Raw genomic sequence first — 16,660 nt, 5'->3', positions numbered from 1 at the left:
TGATTGAAAAAATTAAATAATCTAAATTTTTGTGCTCATATATGTGACACATAAGCTTAACCAGAAATTCTGTCAATGCTGGAGTGGTCCTTGCAAAACAACAGTTTCATGACAGATATCTGGAATTTTCTGAGCTCTTTTCTTTCAACCAGTATCTAATATTTTAACATTTTAAAACCTTAACATTTTAAAACCATTTCATTTTAAAAAAACCCACCAAACAAACAAAAAACCATCCAAACAAATCCCCAAAGCTATAAATTATTTAACTTAGCTCTAGAACTAATATCTGTAAGAGCATTACAGGAGTCATTGCAGTATAATTTTTATTATAAATTTATAGCCTCTAAATATTTTAGAGACCATCCATGAAGGTGGTGGAACAGCCTTCCAGGCAAAAATGCAAACTCATACCTTTAGGAAAGAAAAACCCTAAAAGAATGCCCGACAGAAAAGCCCGACAGAAAAGCCCTTTTTCCATGTAGAAGGTGAAAGCCTGGAAGCACAAACCACTAAGTGCTTTAGCCCATCCAGTGTGGAAAGGCACTACCTACAGATGTCCAGGGAATGTCCCTGACTGTGGCAGGCTGGGGTAAGTGGATGGTGAGGGGCTGTTAAGGAGCAGTTCCAGCCTGGGAAGCCCATGGGAAGATTGTGATAACCCGGATAGAACCCCCTGCACCGAGACACAAATGGGACTTCTGGGAAATGTCTCTGTTTCAGTTAAACTGGGATTGGTTCTAGGGAGGTTGTTGGGACATTTGGTTTTTACTGCTGTCACCCAAGAAAGGACAAAACTAATGGGTGAAGGTTAATGCTTTCATAGTAATAAATGCCAAGAGCCCCAGGGTATATGAGGAGAGTTTTCTGAAGGTGGCCTTGCCTCAGGGAAAAAGGAGCATGGGGAGCATGGCCAACAGCCCTACCCAGGGAGCAAGGCTGCAGCCCACCATCATCATTTGGACTGCAATGAATGCTTTGAAAGCAGCTATTGTTTGTGGCCTACATAAGCTGACAAAGTGCCTTCAGAGCTGCTTCCCACCAGAGACATTATTATCATTATTATTATTATCTGGATTTGTTTCTCTGTTTGTGGTATTTGACCAATTTTTGCACAGTGGGCTTTCTTTGTATATTCTCCCCTAGAGCTGCAGTCTTTTTTGTCAGAAGTTTGCTCTCTATAAAGAGTTCAGCAGCAGGGCACAGACCTGGTTTATAAATGAAAAGACAAATCAACAATCAACTTAGAAGAATAAGAAGACTCCACAAATCTTAAAGTAACCTATTGAAAAACTAGAAACACATATTTCCTGAACTTTCTCCTTTCTTCTTTTTTTCCTCCTGACCCAGCATCCTCGCTTCTCTGAGGTTAAACATTTTATATGATTGTTATTTTTCCCTCAGAGTTATCCTAATTAAGTGATGTTTAGACAGATTATAATGGGACTAAGAAAAACCAAACAAATTAAAGGAGATAAAAATAGGGCAATCTGCAGTTTGAATGCATATCACTGAGCCTTTGGTCACCGGTGTTTGCATTATTTTCCCCACCCCAAATGTTTTTTGTCTTGGGAAACTGTCTCACCTTTACATAAATTTTGTTTATGGAAGATGATTCATTACAAAAAATGAAAATCTTGACTTCTGAAGAGTTAACGTGGAACACTCAGGTCAGAATGAAGGCTGGGGTAGAAACTAAAGATTGGATGAAGATTGAGCATTCCATTAACAAACACCTCATCTGCTCTACAAAAATCTAGGCCTGCAGATCCTCTAGGCAGTAATTTCAGAGAGAGTTTTTAACTTAAAGACATTTCAGGGCCTATCTGTTTCAATGCATAAGAAGAAATAATCTGCACACTTGAGGGAATGTTTTGGTTGATGAATTTTCCTAATTTGCGAAACCAGGATGAGTTGTCTAATCTATTCTTCTAGGCAGTCTGTCTCGTAGTTTCCTACACAGTTCCTGAATTTTCCGAACTTTGAATCACTCTTAAAAATCTAAAATAATTTTGTATTTTTTCCAACTGATTTTTTTTAACCCTCTTCTTCAGATTGATCAGAAATTTAGAGAGTGACAGTCTCTTCCTTTTCTCTGCAAACAGCACTAAATAATGGTATAAGATTGAATAAAACCTGAAATTCTGAGTGATTTATACACGTATTTTTATATATTTACCCTCATTTATGGATATATACACGTGCGTGCGTATATCCATGCGGGAAGGAAGAACTTACCGATGTCCCAAGTAAGGGGGTTGTTCTGCTCCATCTCCCTTTTCCCTATGACATACCAGATGCAGGCCATCCAGTGAGCAAGCAAGGCAAACATGGACATGAGGAGCGTGAGGACGATTGTGCTGTGCTGGGAGTAGCGATCCAGCTTCTGCAGGAGGCGCAGCAGGCGCAGGAGCCGCACGGTTTTCAGAAGGTGGACGAGGGAAACCTGGGAGAAGGGGGAGAGAAAACCACTTGTCAGCACCCAAACAGCTTGGCAGCAGCTTACTTCTATCACACAGTCCTCTTGTTTCAAGGCAGGAAATTCTAAAGCTCTATGAAATGTTGCCCACTCTTCATTCAGCTGCACAGCTGACTAGGCTAAATCTTAAGACACCCGAGAACAACAAAGATGCTTTAAAAAAAAAAAAGTGTGAAATTTTCATGTGTAAATACACAATTACTATTTCTGATATAAACCAAACAAACTTGAAATACTAGATTTTTCATGTTATCTTTTTTTCATGCAGTCTTCTTTCAGATTTAGCTTAAAAATCTGTGTCTGTGAAAAATTGATTCTTCCCAGCTCTAGAAGAGAAAGACAATTGCCAAACTGACCAAAGATCATTTGATTGCAATATGAAACCACAAAAGAAGTATCTTCAAGCACACAATGATTTTCAGCTTTAGCTAACAGCAGACCTAATTTAACTGTGTACGAGATGAAACCAGCCTATAATTTAGCATGGAAGAAGCAATACCAAGTAGCAGATATTTTGCAGAACAATAAAGCAGAGAAGTTAGAGAAGGCTCAGATTTCTTCTTGAGATTTAACCCTGTGTTCAGGGACCTGGGCAGTAGTCCAAAAAAGCTTTCATTAAAACTTCTAATACTGCTTCCCAAATTCCTTAACTAAAATATTATTACCTTTCAAGTGTATGTGGCAAAAGCAGCGCCTAATCTGCTCAGCACCCTAAGTATACATCAGTTTATAAAGTATATGGCTTTGGCTTTAGAGGAGTTCCAGCATAAAGCAGTCTCTGGATGACCCAAACCCTTCCAAAGCATCCTGCAACCTACATCCATACCATATTGTGCACAGCCCACAGCTTTTCAGGGAATGTACTTGGCTTATGCTTCAGCTGCTGGGCAAAGTTAGCAAAAAAATATACAGGTTAGGATACAAGCAGTTTTAATGTATTTGTCTAAGATTAAATAGCCATAATTTTTGTTAACTGTAATCTTTTTTTTTTCTTCATTAATGAAACAGTAGGATTAAGGCCTCCTTGATACAGGATGCCCACATCAGTTGGAAAAGTAATATCAGACTTGACGTGTCTTGCCACAGCACTCCCAGAGCACAGTAAAGAGCTCTCCCAAAAGCAAGCCTAAAAAACACAGCTCAATAAATATCCTTTTGCTTTTGCTAATCCAGAATACCCTGATGCTCAGCCTTTCTGTTACCAAAGCTAATAATCTGAAATCTAAATTTTATTGGCATGGATTCACCAACAGCTAGATCTAGGTGACTGACATATTTTGTAACATCAGGTGCTTTTGATTTTTTCAAAGATTTAACAACTCATTGATTATATTCCACTCTCAGGAATTAAGCATTTGAGAAACCTGTAAAGAAGAAAATAAAGAATCTACAAGCACTATGTTTTTCTGTCACTACAGTTTTGGTAGTGCATAAGTACTTCTCCCATGAACCACTTCAAAGGGCAATATTTGCAGCCTATTATTTAATGTGTTTTTTTTTTTTGTCCTCAGGAACCTTTACATTTTTTTCATGTACATAGAAAGGAAAAAAGAAAATCAACAAAAAATATGGCATTTTTCAAAAAACATTGTTAAAATAAGGTCTGACATTTGAGCGCACAAATATTTACAAGGTTGTTTCTTGCATTTCATTTCTATGTCATTCTCCATCTACAGTGTCAGAGAATTAGTTATGTCTGTGACCTTAAGCCCAAGAATATCTGCAAATCTAGGGCAGAAGGCTGCAAAATATTTAAAGTAATTGCCAGGTTTATAGTATTACAATCATATAGGTTTAATTTATAGTTATTCTTTAACTGCCATGAAACTGTACCAACCGCCACTGTTTCAGTGGTAATTCATTCCACAAAGTTTCCTTTTCTTATCTCTCATCAGCTTGTTTGAACCAAACATGGTTCTGTTGCACTTATAACATAAATGGGTCCCTATTCATGACTGACTCTTCAAGGTGTAGCAGTAACATACAAATATTTGTATAATGTCTTTTTATATAATGATTGTGTATGTGCTATGGCCTACACGTTGGAGCCTTCATCTTCCCATGGGAGCCTACATTGTAAAACACCACAATTAAATAATGATAGCTTTGGAGAAATTATTTCATTATTTTTTTAAGATTCCTACAAACAAGAAATTGCAAAAGGACTGTTATAATTCTATATGTGCCCTGCCAGTTATCAGTCTTCCCTAAATTCTGACCATTTTCGTTAAGCTACAGATATAAAGACATGAATCATATATCATAATATGCTTTTTAATGTGGAAGCAGGTTTCATTTTAAGGCCTAAGAACTGCCCTATTTCAAAATCATTTCTTCATAAAATTGAACACAGATGTAATTAATCATGTATTATTACTCCGAATTTTCTCATTAGTCATGCCAAATGCTCCTCTGGTATTGTGCCCAATATGTCATTGGAAGATCTAAAATGCCATCAGGCAGCTTCTTTTTCTATGCCACAAATTTAGGAAGACAAAATAAGGAGTCAGCTCTCATACTTGTGCCTGCATAGATTTTTCTTTGTCCACAGATATAAAATCATCAAAATTTTCCGTTTTCTTAATCATTTTAGACTAGCTGGGTTAACCTTTTTCTGTCAAAAGGACAAGGACAGAATTTTATCTGAGACTAACACGAACTCAATCAGCATAGTCCTGAGAAGTACTGACAAAAAATAAAGTTGCTACAAACCAATGATGAATTAAAAAATAAAGTTGTAATAAAAAATAAAGCTGAAATAAAGCTGCAACAAACCAAGTTCTCTGCTTGGAAGAGTCATCTCCTACACAAAAAATGAATTAATGAAGAAACAGGATACATTTTAAGAAATGACTGGTGGGAGAGATTTTTAATCATTTTTTGTCCACCTGGTTACTTGCTATTCCTCAAAAATGACACTCTTGCCCTACAACCCTCAATAGCTACTCAAAAAAGAGCAATTCAATCATTATAACTAGGGCTTAATGGCCTGGTTTTTATGGCAATATTTGAAACCATATTTTCCAAATTAAGGGAACCTTTATGTTAGATGAACACAAGGGTGGAAGGAGCTGGGGTCTCGGCACACACTGAGGATAGGCAGGATTGTGCCAGTGGTCTCACATCCCCAAAGAGTCCCTGATTTTAACTCTAGGGCAGAATCCAGGTAAGGTGTAAAGGCAGTAGAGCCAACTCATACAGCTTAACTTACAAAATATATACAAAACCAGCTAACGACTCCACAGCATTTACATGCACTCTGGCTCCATCAATCTCCAGCTGGGGGGGTGACATATCTGTGCCATACATACACAGGTATGTATGGCACTATACCTATGGCTGGCAGAATTTAGGGCCTCCCTAAAGGTTTGGCCCTTGTGCCGGGGCCTGAGCAGCAAAGGGGTGAGATGCTCCCTGATGCCCCTTCTCACCGTTCTGCTGAGGCAACATCTGAAAGTCGATGAAGTGAAAATCTGAGAACAGACACGAGGAAATGGCTTATTAAATCGTGAAGTCTGAAAACAGCGTAGCGTGATTAACACCTCCCCCCCCATTCTGAGACAGTTGATAAGTCATTGTTATCTTGAGGTTTATATTAACAGTTGCCAAGTCTTGTCACAACAGGAGATATGATACAGTAAGGCTCTGTGTTCCCATCAAGGAATCATACAGAGGTCTCATTAAGGGAAAAAGCTTAAAAGTACGACAGGAGATGTGTACTAATCATATTATGGCAGCATTTTTAATAATGTGACACTTTAATTGTAAAAAATAATCATTGGATAGTTCTTTCTTTTCCAGAATTAAGTACAGAAATCTTATCAGTCTTTCCATTGGGAACAAAAATTTGTTTTCAGGTTTTTTAATTTTTTCTTTGACTTAAAAAGTAAACATGGTTAACTTAATGAAAATTAATAATAGAAATTAAGCCAACATTATTATGCTGGCTGTTTGGTTGGAGTGTAAGGGTTAAACTGAGATAGTAATGTATTGAAATGAGAGATTACCCATTTCTTATAAGGAAACTGTCAACAATGTGAAACTATCAGGTTCTAAAAAACATCTGCACTAGCATCAGATTGATGGTTCTTTATGTAATAAATGACATGAAAAGGGAGTTCATTGAAGGAAATGAAATTAAATTATAAAATCAAGCATGACACCTTTTATGGGACCCTTCCTGACTAGTGTTTTTCTATGTTTGTTGGGTTTTTTTGGTATGTGTTTATCCTATCATCTCCTGTACTAGTCTGCAACTCACTTTTAATAAAATTGAGATTAAGTGCATCTGTTTATGAAAGATCAAAATAATGGGAATTAGAAAGTGGTCAGCTGATAACCTTAGTCTTTTAGGACAAAAATCCACAAAATTAAGAAACGTCTGTTGATATTTTTTTCAAAATCTAAACCTTTTGATTCAGAGGGGCAGGAGGTGTTTGCATTTTTGGGGGGGGGATTGTTTGCTTGTTTGTTTATTGCAATTTATCTTTGTAGATCCCTACTCTACAAAATCCAGTAGGGCTAGCAGAATAAAAACCTTTGTTTTAGCATAAGTAAGCCAATGCAAATGTAATCCATCATGATTGTGACATCACCTAATTTTAGAACAAATATTTTTGAAGCAGATTAAGCTTTTTGTCATTACATTCCTAAAAAAAAAAAAAAGGATGAATTGAAACCAAAGTGACAATTGTAAGCAATACGTGTTAGAACATACAAAAAATTAGTAGTCATGCTGTAATTTTTTGCATGAAAATTCTCACAAATAAAGAGAAAGAGGATTCCTGGCTAAATAAACATGTTGACCCTGACAGTGACTTATTTTACCACAGTAAAAATGTGTGAGTCTTGAAAAATTAAGGACTGAATTTTTACACCATAAGAGAGCAAAAGTCATAGCAAACTGTATTTGAGTAATTAGACATGAAGTTAACAAAGATGCAACCGTTTACAAAGCAAAGATAATTGAAATAAAAAGTTGGTACATCCAGGGTGAAAATACACCACAAAGCTGTAAAAGACACCTAAGTATTTTAGTTAATTCAGTTGCAGCCTCCAGATCTGTTGAAAAAAACCCCACATCAACAAACCCCTTCTTGAAAAAAGAGAGCAGTTAAGAAGACAGGTTAGTACTTACCACAGTGACGTTGAAAGCATAAAGAAGATCAAAAGGAAGTGCAGCAATTAAGTCAATGATAAACCACGTAGTCACATAGTGGATACAAATAGATCTTGCTTCAAATATCACTTGGCCAGACTTGCTGACATACGTTGTTCGGAAATTTAAAATAATATCTGCTTGACAAAGAATGAACAGAATCAGAGACAGTGATTTCTTAATTCCTGGGCACAACACCAGGAATACAGAATATTGCTGATTGGTTTTCTTCTACATTATAAATGCCAGGTGAATAATCTAATACAAAACCAAAAAAAAACCCCATGGTAGTAAGAGATGTACCTACACAGCGTTAAACCAATGAATGCATTATTCTTCTCAAGGATTAAACAAAATGTCTAAAACATTTATCACTCACTTTTTAAAAGGGGGGTTGAATTAAAAAAACAACATCTACACGTTGCTCTTTAAACTGTACAAATATTGGTATTTTTCTAAATGAAAAAAATAAGGGTATTATTTTGTTAATAAAATTTTCTTACATTTTTTGAAAAAAAATCATCAATTATTTTATTTAAAAGATGTGTTTTAAGCTCTTTTAATGATAACTACTTAGCACAGATGACAAATGTCATCCTCAAGGATAACCATTTTTTTATCAGCTGAAAAATGCTGAACACACTCGAACAAAAGGTTTTTTGGGCTATGGTGAAGATCACAAAAGTGATATGAATTGCCTGGTGACTTGTGTATTTTGCATGTTCCCATCTAACATTCCAGGATGAGTGTCTTTCAGTATGAGATGTACTTTTGACGGGTCTTGCCAAAACACATTAGCACTTAAAAAATCCCTCCAGGTCTTGACAACAAAGTCTCAATTATTTTCATGTCCTACAAGACAAAGACTATAATCTGTCCTCAAGCTATGCACCCTGTTTCTACTAACATTAGTGAGAACCACTCACAAAACTTTTACACAGTCAGAAGAGAATGCAGCCAACCATTAAGGCTGGTGTTTTACAGCAAGATAGCTTTAGGGGGAAAAAAGAGATTGATCTGCATTTCTCCCTAGAAGTTCTTTAGGTAGGCTACACTAGAACTGCATAAAGTATGACCTTTTCTTCAAGCCTGTTACCCACAATATTCAAGGAAACAGGAAACTATCTTTTTCCTCCCTTCTGGGGACAAAAGACAAGAGAGGTTCAGCACACAGAGAAAATCATGTTGGATCACTCCTTGGGGGTATCAGAAAAGATTCATTCAAGATAAACTTTGATCAAATCCCAAGTTCTAATGTTCTGGGTCTGAAGAATAATAATTTGCCAGGTTTCACTAGCAGAAAATTTTTATGCTGTCTTCTGCAGCTGGAAGCTAGACAGCCTGCTATGAACACTTGTCATAGTGGTTAATCTGTACTTTGCTAGTAATAAACCTATTCTATTTCTAACAATTTGACCTTGGCTTCTACCTCCCTTTGAACCAGTAGAGTCAATTAATGAAATTTCTAAATTAATGAAATCTTCTAGGAATTTCCCAGTTTTTTGGCACAGAATCATTTGATTCTGCATTTTTTTTATTTTAGGATTTAATGCAAAACCCAAAGTAACACAAAGTGACCTAAACACACATTGGCAGGTGTCTGGTTCATGGACTGAGGTGTTGCAGATTATAATTGGTTCATGGTTTAAGAATGTTTTCCTTCAAGCAGGTCCTCAGGCTGAAGAGAACATATAAGTGAAATCAGAGATATAATAATTTTAGATTACCTCATTAAGTAGTCTCAGCTGTCCCTGCACTCTTAATGCTGCAAAAATGTTATGAAATTTTCAATAATACAACCAAGATGGGAATATAGCATAATTTCACATGGTTCATAATGAGCAAGGCAGTGAGTTTAACTCCACAGATGCTTTTTATAGACAGTTTGGTTACTAGCCACATTTCCAGATCAGTATGGCAACACCAGGCACATGCAGAACACCTTCATGAAGATTTGTTTCATAGCAATAAGAAAGATAAAGATATTTGCATCACTAGTATTTTGAAACTGCTCATTCTCATTTGTGTCACAAACTCCAAAGTGTAGTTTTTAAAGTCAGAAAAAGTATTTGCTTATTTATTGCCCATTAGTGTCTGTGAAACCACTAAAGCTTTAACAGAAAAGGAGATAAATTCTTGCTTTAAATTTAATACATCCAGTACACCAAAGGCTTATCAATGTGCATATGCAATTCACTGTTCAAAATTGAGGAGATTAGAGGTTTTCTGCACTGCACCCTTTTCTGCCATCCTATCAAAGCATTTTAGGGCAACAGCCCCAGAAAATAGCTATATTAAAAAAAAAAAAAAAAAAAGAAAAGAAAAGAAAAAAAAAGAAAATAGGAAATGTTAAGTGCTTCTTTCTGCATCCAGCTTATTAGATAAAAGTCCAGAGTGTGGGAAGTAAGAGTGGCCCATCTTGTATTTCTTAACAACTTTCTGAGCTATACTTGGGTGTAAACAGTTTCTTCATCTGAGCAATTTTATTTACAGCTTAACTGCTGTGCTAAAGTACTTACTGAGAAATCTGTAAGGGAAAACACAAGAAAAGAACTCCTGAGGCAAGAAACTTTTAAGAGTACAACAAAATCTTTAAAACAAGGTTAGAAATGACCATTTCTTCTGAGAGATTGTATTATTTCTAGGAATTACATATTCCACAATTTTGGGGGGGATTTCTGTTAAGAAAGTGAATATTTTTTTAATTAATATTTTCTTATCATTAATAATTTCTTTACTAATGTAAAAATAGAAAACTGTAATGCATTATTTAATATTTTAGAGATTGTTTGTTAATCATATTGTGCAGCAGCTTCTACAAACTGTTGACAATTGAAAGAACAATCTGAAATTCAATCTAAGCATCAATAATGTAAAGCTTTGGAGATTCCAGATAACTCAAGGGATTCAAAACTAATGGTTTTCTGTAGTGCTGAGTTTGTTCCAAATGCTCTCAGATGAGGTGAGTTTTAATCATTTCCTACAACGTGAAGGGCAACAATTTTAAGTTTACACCTGTAAACAAGGCAGGAGAGACATTTAATCTCTTAGCTGATTCTTAAATCTTATATGAAGTGACCGTAATATATTTGGATAATTGGGTTAAAATTTTTCTACAAGAGATACATCTGAATATCTTTAAGTATGCTTAAAGATATTCACATAGGTATTCAAGGGTATTCACACTATCTTTAAGTATGTTCCAACAAAAACTTCAGCCTGTGCAAACTTCATATTTAAAGCTGTGTTTGATTGTTTCAAGCTGGGACAAAGACTGCAATCTCTCTTCTGCTTTAGTACCTCTCACCAAACATTAATAACAAAGATTTTTACTAAAGGAAAAAAACCTGAATTTATTTTATTTCAATATTTTTTTTACTGTGAGATAGGAAAGGATCACTTTAACTGGTCTTGTGAGCCACACATGTCATGTGCTCAGGATAGCAAAACAGAGCATTTAAATAATGTCTCTGACATGAAAAATATCATTACAAAGTTGCCTAAAACTAAAGCAGGAGGAACAGTGGAAAATATCAAACTGCTTCTCTCATTTCACCTATCTTCAAGCACAGGCATATCTAAAATATCATATTTTTCTTGATGTAGAGAGGGAAAAAAGAGTTAAATATCTTCATTAGGAAAAAAATGAGTTCTTATTTTGTTATAGAATTCAATTTCAGTTCAAATTTGACAGAAAAAAAGTCAGGATTCAAGCAAATTAAAACTCAATATAAAGTCTAGACAATCCTATTAACTTTAAGAAAGGTCCTCAAATAATGTTTAACCACATGGCCTTTTCCACAAGCCTTATACTGTGGTTAACACAGACACATGTTGTGTTAACAAACACCAATGTGACTTAAGCCAGCCATGATCTCCTCCTTCCCCACTCATTTCTGCACACACTGCTGTGTGTGAACCTTGAGCAAAGAGTGTCAGCCTTCCAAGCAGAGAGGGGCTTTTTTGTCTGTTGAACACTAAGGTAAACTTGGCCTGAAAGCACCCAACAGGGAGGACCCAAGATCTCCAATTTCAAGAGGCTTGGAACTAGGAATCACATCACCCTTGCACACTGTGTAGGAAAATGGGCTTCTGTTCCACACACCCTCTGATCACAGATCCCTGCTGATGCAATTACTTCCTACTTTTTGAGTCCTGCTCCTCTCAGCCCCCTTTCTCTCTACCCTGCAGACTGCTCACATTTCCCTACTAACCCAACACAACACAACACCTGAAGCCCCTTTAGGCACTAAGTCCTTAAGATGCATGCAGAGATAATAAACAGTGAATTTGTGAAACCATGACTGTGATTTTTCTCCTGGCTGGATCCCATGGCTAATTAGCTCCATCTACATGGATTCTCTCAGCCTGTTATTTCCACTACTGGTGGACACACATCCTTTAAAAAAAAAAAAATCTTGTAATAACTATGATATGTCTAAAACTCATGCAAAGGTACACTGAAAGATTATAGAAAATACATTTTTATAAAAAACCCCCCAGCTTTTACAGCCATGAAATGAATTTAAAATTGTAATCTATATACAGTTGCAGTTCCTAATTTATTTATATATTTTGCTCCCATTAAGCTCTTACACATTACACACACCAGAACACAGGGACCATTATCCCCCAAATGTCTTCCAAGTTTGTAATTATCACGTCTACATGAGTCTGTGAGATTTTCATTCCAAATCATGATAAATTCCCATAACATTCCAATAACATGTTATAACTGGAAAGCTCTAAACAATTACTTTGCTTATTTGAGTGTTCTAATGGCTTCTACTCACCTATTGGTGACAAGCTTCCAGTGTGAAATCCACACACTAGCAATGCTCAATTCCTAAGAAAGGGCAACTTATTTCATAGCTGGGCATATAAGAGCTGGGAAATCTAAGCAAGCTCATAAGGTTTTGAAATTGGTGACCTCTCTTGGATTAAAGCTCTGCATGGGATGCTACATCCTTGACTAATTCTAGATTTCTACTATGCCACACATTCACACACAGACACATTTATGCAGGGAATAGTAGGAAAACACCAGTTGAGGCTGGTGTTCAACAAAAGGAAAAAAAAATGTTACAAAGGGAAAAAAAAAAGTTAAAAAATTGAGGTTCTACTTAGGGTGTAATGCAGATTATTTTCCTAAATGATATAAATGGAACAAAAGCCACAAACTGAGAGTCAGCAAGCTAACCTATTAATCATTAAGATGCTTTCCCCTTGTAAAATTCCAAAAGTGCAATATGTGTTTTGTGGAATCTCAACTTCTAATCCCTGTTAAAAAAATTAGTTATCTGGAGGCCAGCTGAGCCACTTTACCCATAAACAGGATTATTTTACCTGAGGCAGCTGATTTCCCTGTGACAACATTTTTTTCTCTCTTTAGTCTTGATTGTTTAAAAAGAAATCCTGCTGGGATTAAACATGTGATCAAGCTATAGAAGAATACCATTTCAGGATTAGGTGGGTGATTCAACAACTGCCCATGACATAGTCTTAAATTTCAGAAAATGCAATGTAATATACCTCAGTTGAACTGTTTTCCACAGGGAGCTAAATGAGATTAAAAACCCTGTGCCTTTAGGGCAAGGGGCATACATATAAGCAGTAGATTGTTTATATGATTTGTTAGACTGCAGTCATTCAAACCTGTATTGAAAACAGGATGATTTAGGTATGTTAAGCCCACTGATTTTCAGAGAGAGTTTTCTACATTATCTCCCTCTTCTAGATGGTACAACTGACTTGTCTCTAATTTCTTGTATTTTTTTTTCACTTTCCTTTATGCGATTTTTACATTGATTGTCCTCAGCTAGTAATACTTTCCCCAAAGTGCAGGCTCTTTCAGACTGTTTTAGCTAATTTTATTTAATGATCCAAGGATAATGATATTAGTATCTGGCCAGAGACCTTTTAGGAAAGTTTACAGGAAATGTTTTCGCCATACTGTTTGAAGAACAATTTATCTGTCCCTATATAAACTCTTATTTTTTTTATTCTACAGCTGAGATAAGCATTCCTAGTAAATTTCTTAAGAACAATTTATTCAATTGGAAGTGTGATTTTTCAGTTCTGCATCTTCCAGACATTTATAACCACAATTAGCTTGACGATTTTCTTTCAGAGGTTGACATGATCAGGTGAGGGAGCTGGAATTGGGTTTATGTAGGAAAAGAAAGTAAGGCTTATACCATTGTGCAAGAACTTGAGCCATAATGAAATCAAATAAAGCTTACAAGAAAAAAAAAGCACAGCAAAAGTTAAGTGCCAAAATCTAAGTACTAAAATGTAGAAATTTTATGTAATAAATATATTAAATATAATAAAATACATACTATATAAATAATATAATCAAAATTATGTCTATTAAAAGCCTATTGCAGCTGGTGGAGGATCAGTATTTTTTTCTTCTTTTTTTAGTTATATAACGGTAATATCAAACAGTGAACAGATATTAAGTAACAATCAATGTAAACTACAGAAAATTTGTGATGAAAACCCAGACCTGTTTGAGTAAGAGAAAGAAATCACTGGTGCCCATGATGAAGGAAAATACAGTTTTAGGAAAGAAACGCTAATAGAGAACTTGAGTTCCTGTGTAAATAGTAAGCATAATGATAAATGGTTTCATGTCATAACAAGAGAAGCTAGTAATAATCTCACAGAAAATCCAGAAGTATTCAATACATACTTCTTATCTAATTTTGGAACGAAGCAGCAAAGCAAGGTTGTGTCATATCAGATGTTGAATTACAATCCAGTGTGCCCAAAATAAGAGTCAGGAGGTAGCAATGTCACTTCTGCAGGTTGATGGAAAAACCTCCAAAAATAGAAATATGTGGTTTACAAGCCATAAGTAAATAAAGTAATGGATTCTTTAAGGTCTTTGCAGAAGAGTTGATGTCCTTCAGGAAAACATGCTTTATACATGGGTTTTCTTCCATTAATATCACTAAAAATGTTGTTTAATACATGGGTTAAATATGACATCTTCTATTTAAGACTCAACTAGATGGCGAAAATTTCTAGCTCTTGTCAGAATCTTTGAGAACTGAAAGAGAACTGAAACAAAACTAGGTATAACCGAAGTCTCAGGTGTATTGTGTTGATGAGAAGGAAGAAGCTGGACCAAGTTATATACTGCTGGAACATAAAGAAATTAAGTATCCCAAGATATGATGTCTAGATCCTAATGGACTTGATATCTAAAATGGAATATCAAGACCCATCACTGTACTACCGGGATGGTATTTTATTAAGTAGAAAAATTTGTTCTTTTCCACTCCTTAAACAAACAAACAAAAAAATAATCTCATTGAGGAGCATTATCATTCAAGAAAATTATGGAAAAGGATTAGAATTAGCCCTTAATCAACTGTACATTTAAAAATGTAAAATATGGTTATCAAGTATACCTCTCCCTCCTATTTTCCTTTGGGTGCAACCCCAAATATAATTTTCTCCTGGTCACTACCACTTGTGCAATATTGTGCAAACAACCCCATTTAGTTTGTGTGGGCAGTCACAGAGTCTGGAAAACACATTTAAGAGACACATTACACTTCCATTGAAAGCAGCTCTTTTTTAGAAGTCTTGTGGCTTTAGCTGGATGACTAGAGATCAGATGAACAGCAGGAACATAGATAAAAGCTACAAATTCTTAAAATCTTTACCACAATTCACATGATATTATGCAACATGATGGACTTCTGAGTAAGAGATTTCTGCTAGCATGGAGTAACTATAATTCAGAGTTTTTGCTCTTAAAGTCATGATTGAATACACTGAGCTGTTTTACCAGGCAAACTTCTCCAGTGAGAAGAGTTTATTTCCCATTTGACACCAAGTTGCTTATCACTGCACAGTACATGAGGAGTGGTACAGTCCCTGTCCTAAGGCAGTGCTATGATGTATCTTCTAAGCCTTGATTCATTCAAGTTTGTCAAGTAAACAACATTTTCAGTGATATTAATGGAAGAAAATTCATTTTTGGGTGTGATGGATCATAGCAGAACTGACTCCCAAAATTCATCTGCAACTGACAGTCTGATTTGCTCTTCCTCACTATTTGTTCTTACAGTGGAAAGTAATGTGATATTGAAGTTACACCCAAATGGAAATACTGTTTTTCTTGGGTAAACTACCCATTAGTATATACAAAAAAAGAAATCTGAAGGCATCTTCTGAGTGGGTATTTTTATAACAAAAGTCACTCCTTCCAGAAGGACGTGGTCAGTGATAATGCACTAACATGATATGTTCTATCAAACTCAATACTTTGGCTGCTGTAGACAGGAATGACCAGTACCACAATGTCAAGAGAGGGGGGTCATTTGTTTTACCTGCTTCTTTGATTTTTAGCCTTTGGGGTTTGTCCTTTTTAGTTGCTTTCTCTGACTATGAGGGTGCCTAACTGTGATTAGCTAATATCAGTCCCATAGTAGGTGACACACCAGAAAAGCATCACATATAATGACCATTAAACTGGAAAGACTTTTTTCTTATATACTATGCTGTATCTTTTGAAAACAGACTCAATCCCCGAATATATTGAATAGCTAAAATATGTCTTATTGACTTTTCTACAAAGAAAGACCTTGGAGTCTTAAAAGAAAAGCAAAGAATATGAAATATTTCTGGAAAATGAACTATTAGCTCTGCTTTGAAAAGAAGCTAGTAGATGTGATTGCAGAAGGTTGAAAATTTCTACATGGGCAATTTTCTAAATAGAACCTGCAGAAATATGGCAGAAAGAAGTAATTCCAAAGAGTGGAGAAACATCAATCATATGATATAGCTTTTCACTATATTCAACTTATGCGAAGAGGACATAGGTGTTGGGTATTTCATGAACAGATTTTACTTCACACAAATGTTGCAGCAAACAAAGTAAAGATCAAATCAGTAAAATATTTAGTGGGCAGTGGCATAACTGCTTCATTCATTTCCAATTTTTGACCAGTTCCAAGGGAAAACCTGAAATATTTTTCTCAGAACTTACCCCATGCAGTTTGACA

At 35.6% G+C, this 16,660-nt stretch overlaps 1 protein-coding gene across 1 annotated transcript in view; it reads right to left on the bottom strand.

The window, feature by feature from the left end:
* The window catches only part of KCNH8 (potassium voltage-gated channel subfamily H member 8), a 176,423-nt gene that overhangs the window by 64,491 nt on the left and 95,272 nt on the right, over positions 1–16,660 (bottom strand). Inside the window, exons 6-7 of the mRNA XM_009086107.4 lie at positions 7,617–7,774; positions 2,239–2,446 (exon numbers count right to left, since the gene is read on the bottom strand). Coding sequence (XP_009084355.1) covers positions 2,239–2,446; positions 7,617–7,774 — 366 coding nt within the window. The remainder of the gene's footprint in view (positions 1–2,238; positions 2,447–7,616; positions 7,775–16,660) is intronic.

Source organism: Serinus canaria, chromosome 2, assembly GCF_022539315.1.
Source record: "Serinus canaria isolate serCan28SL12 chromosome 2, serCan2020, whole genome shotgun sequence".
Classification (NCBI taxonomy): domain Eukaryota; kingdom Metazoa; phylum Chordata; class Aves; order Passeriformes; family Fringillidae; genus Serinus; species Serinus canaria.
The sequence above is the reverse complement of the archived record's forward strand: the minus strand, read 5'-3'. Positions and strand labels throughout refer to the sequence as shown.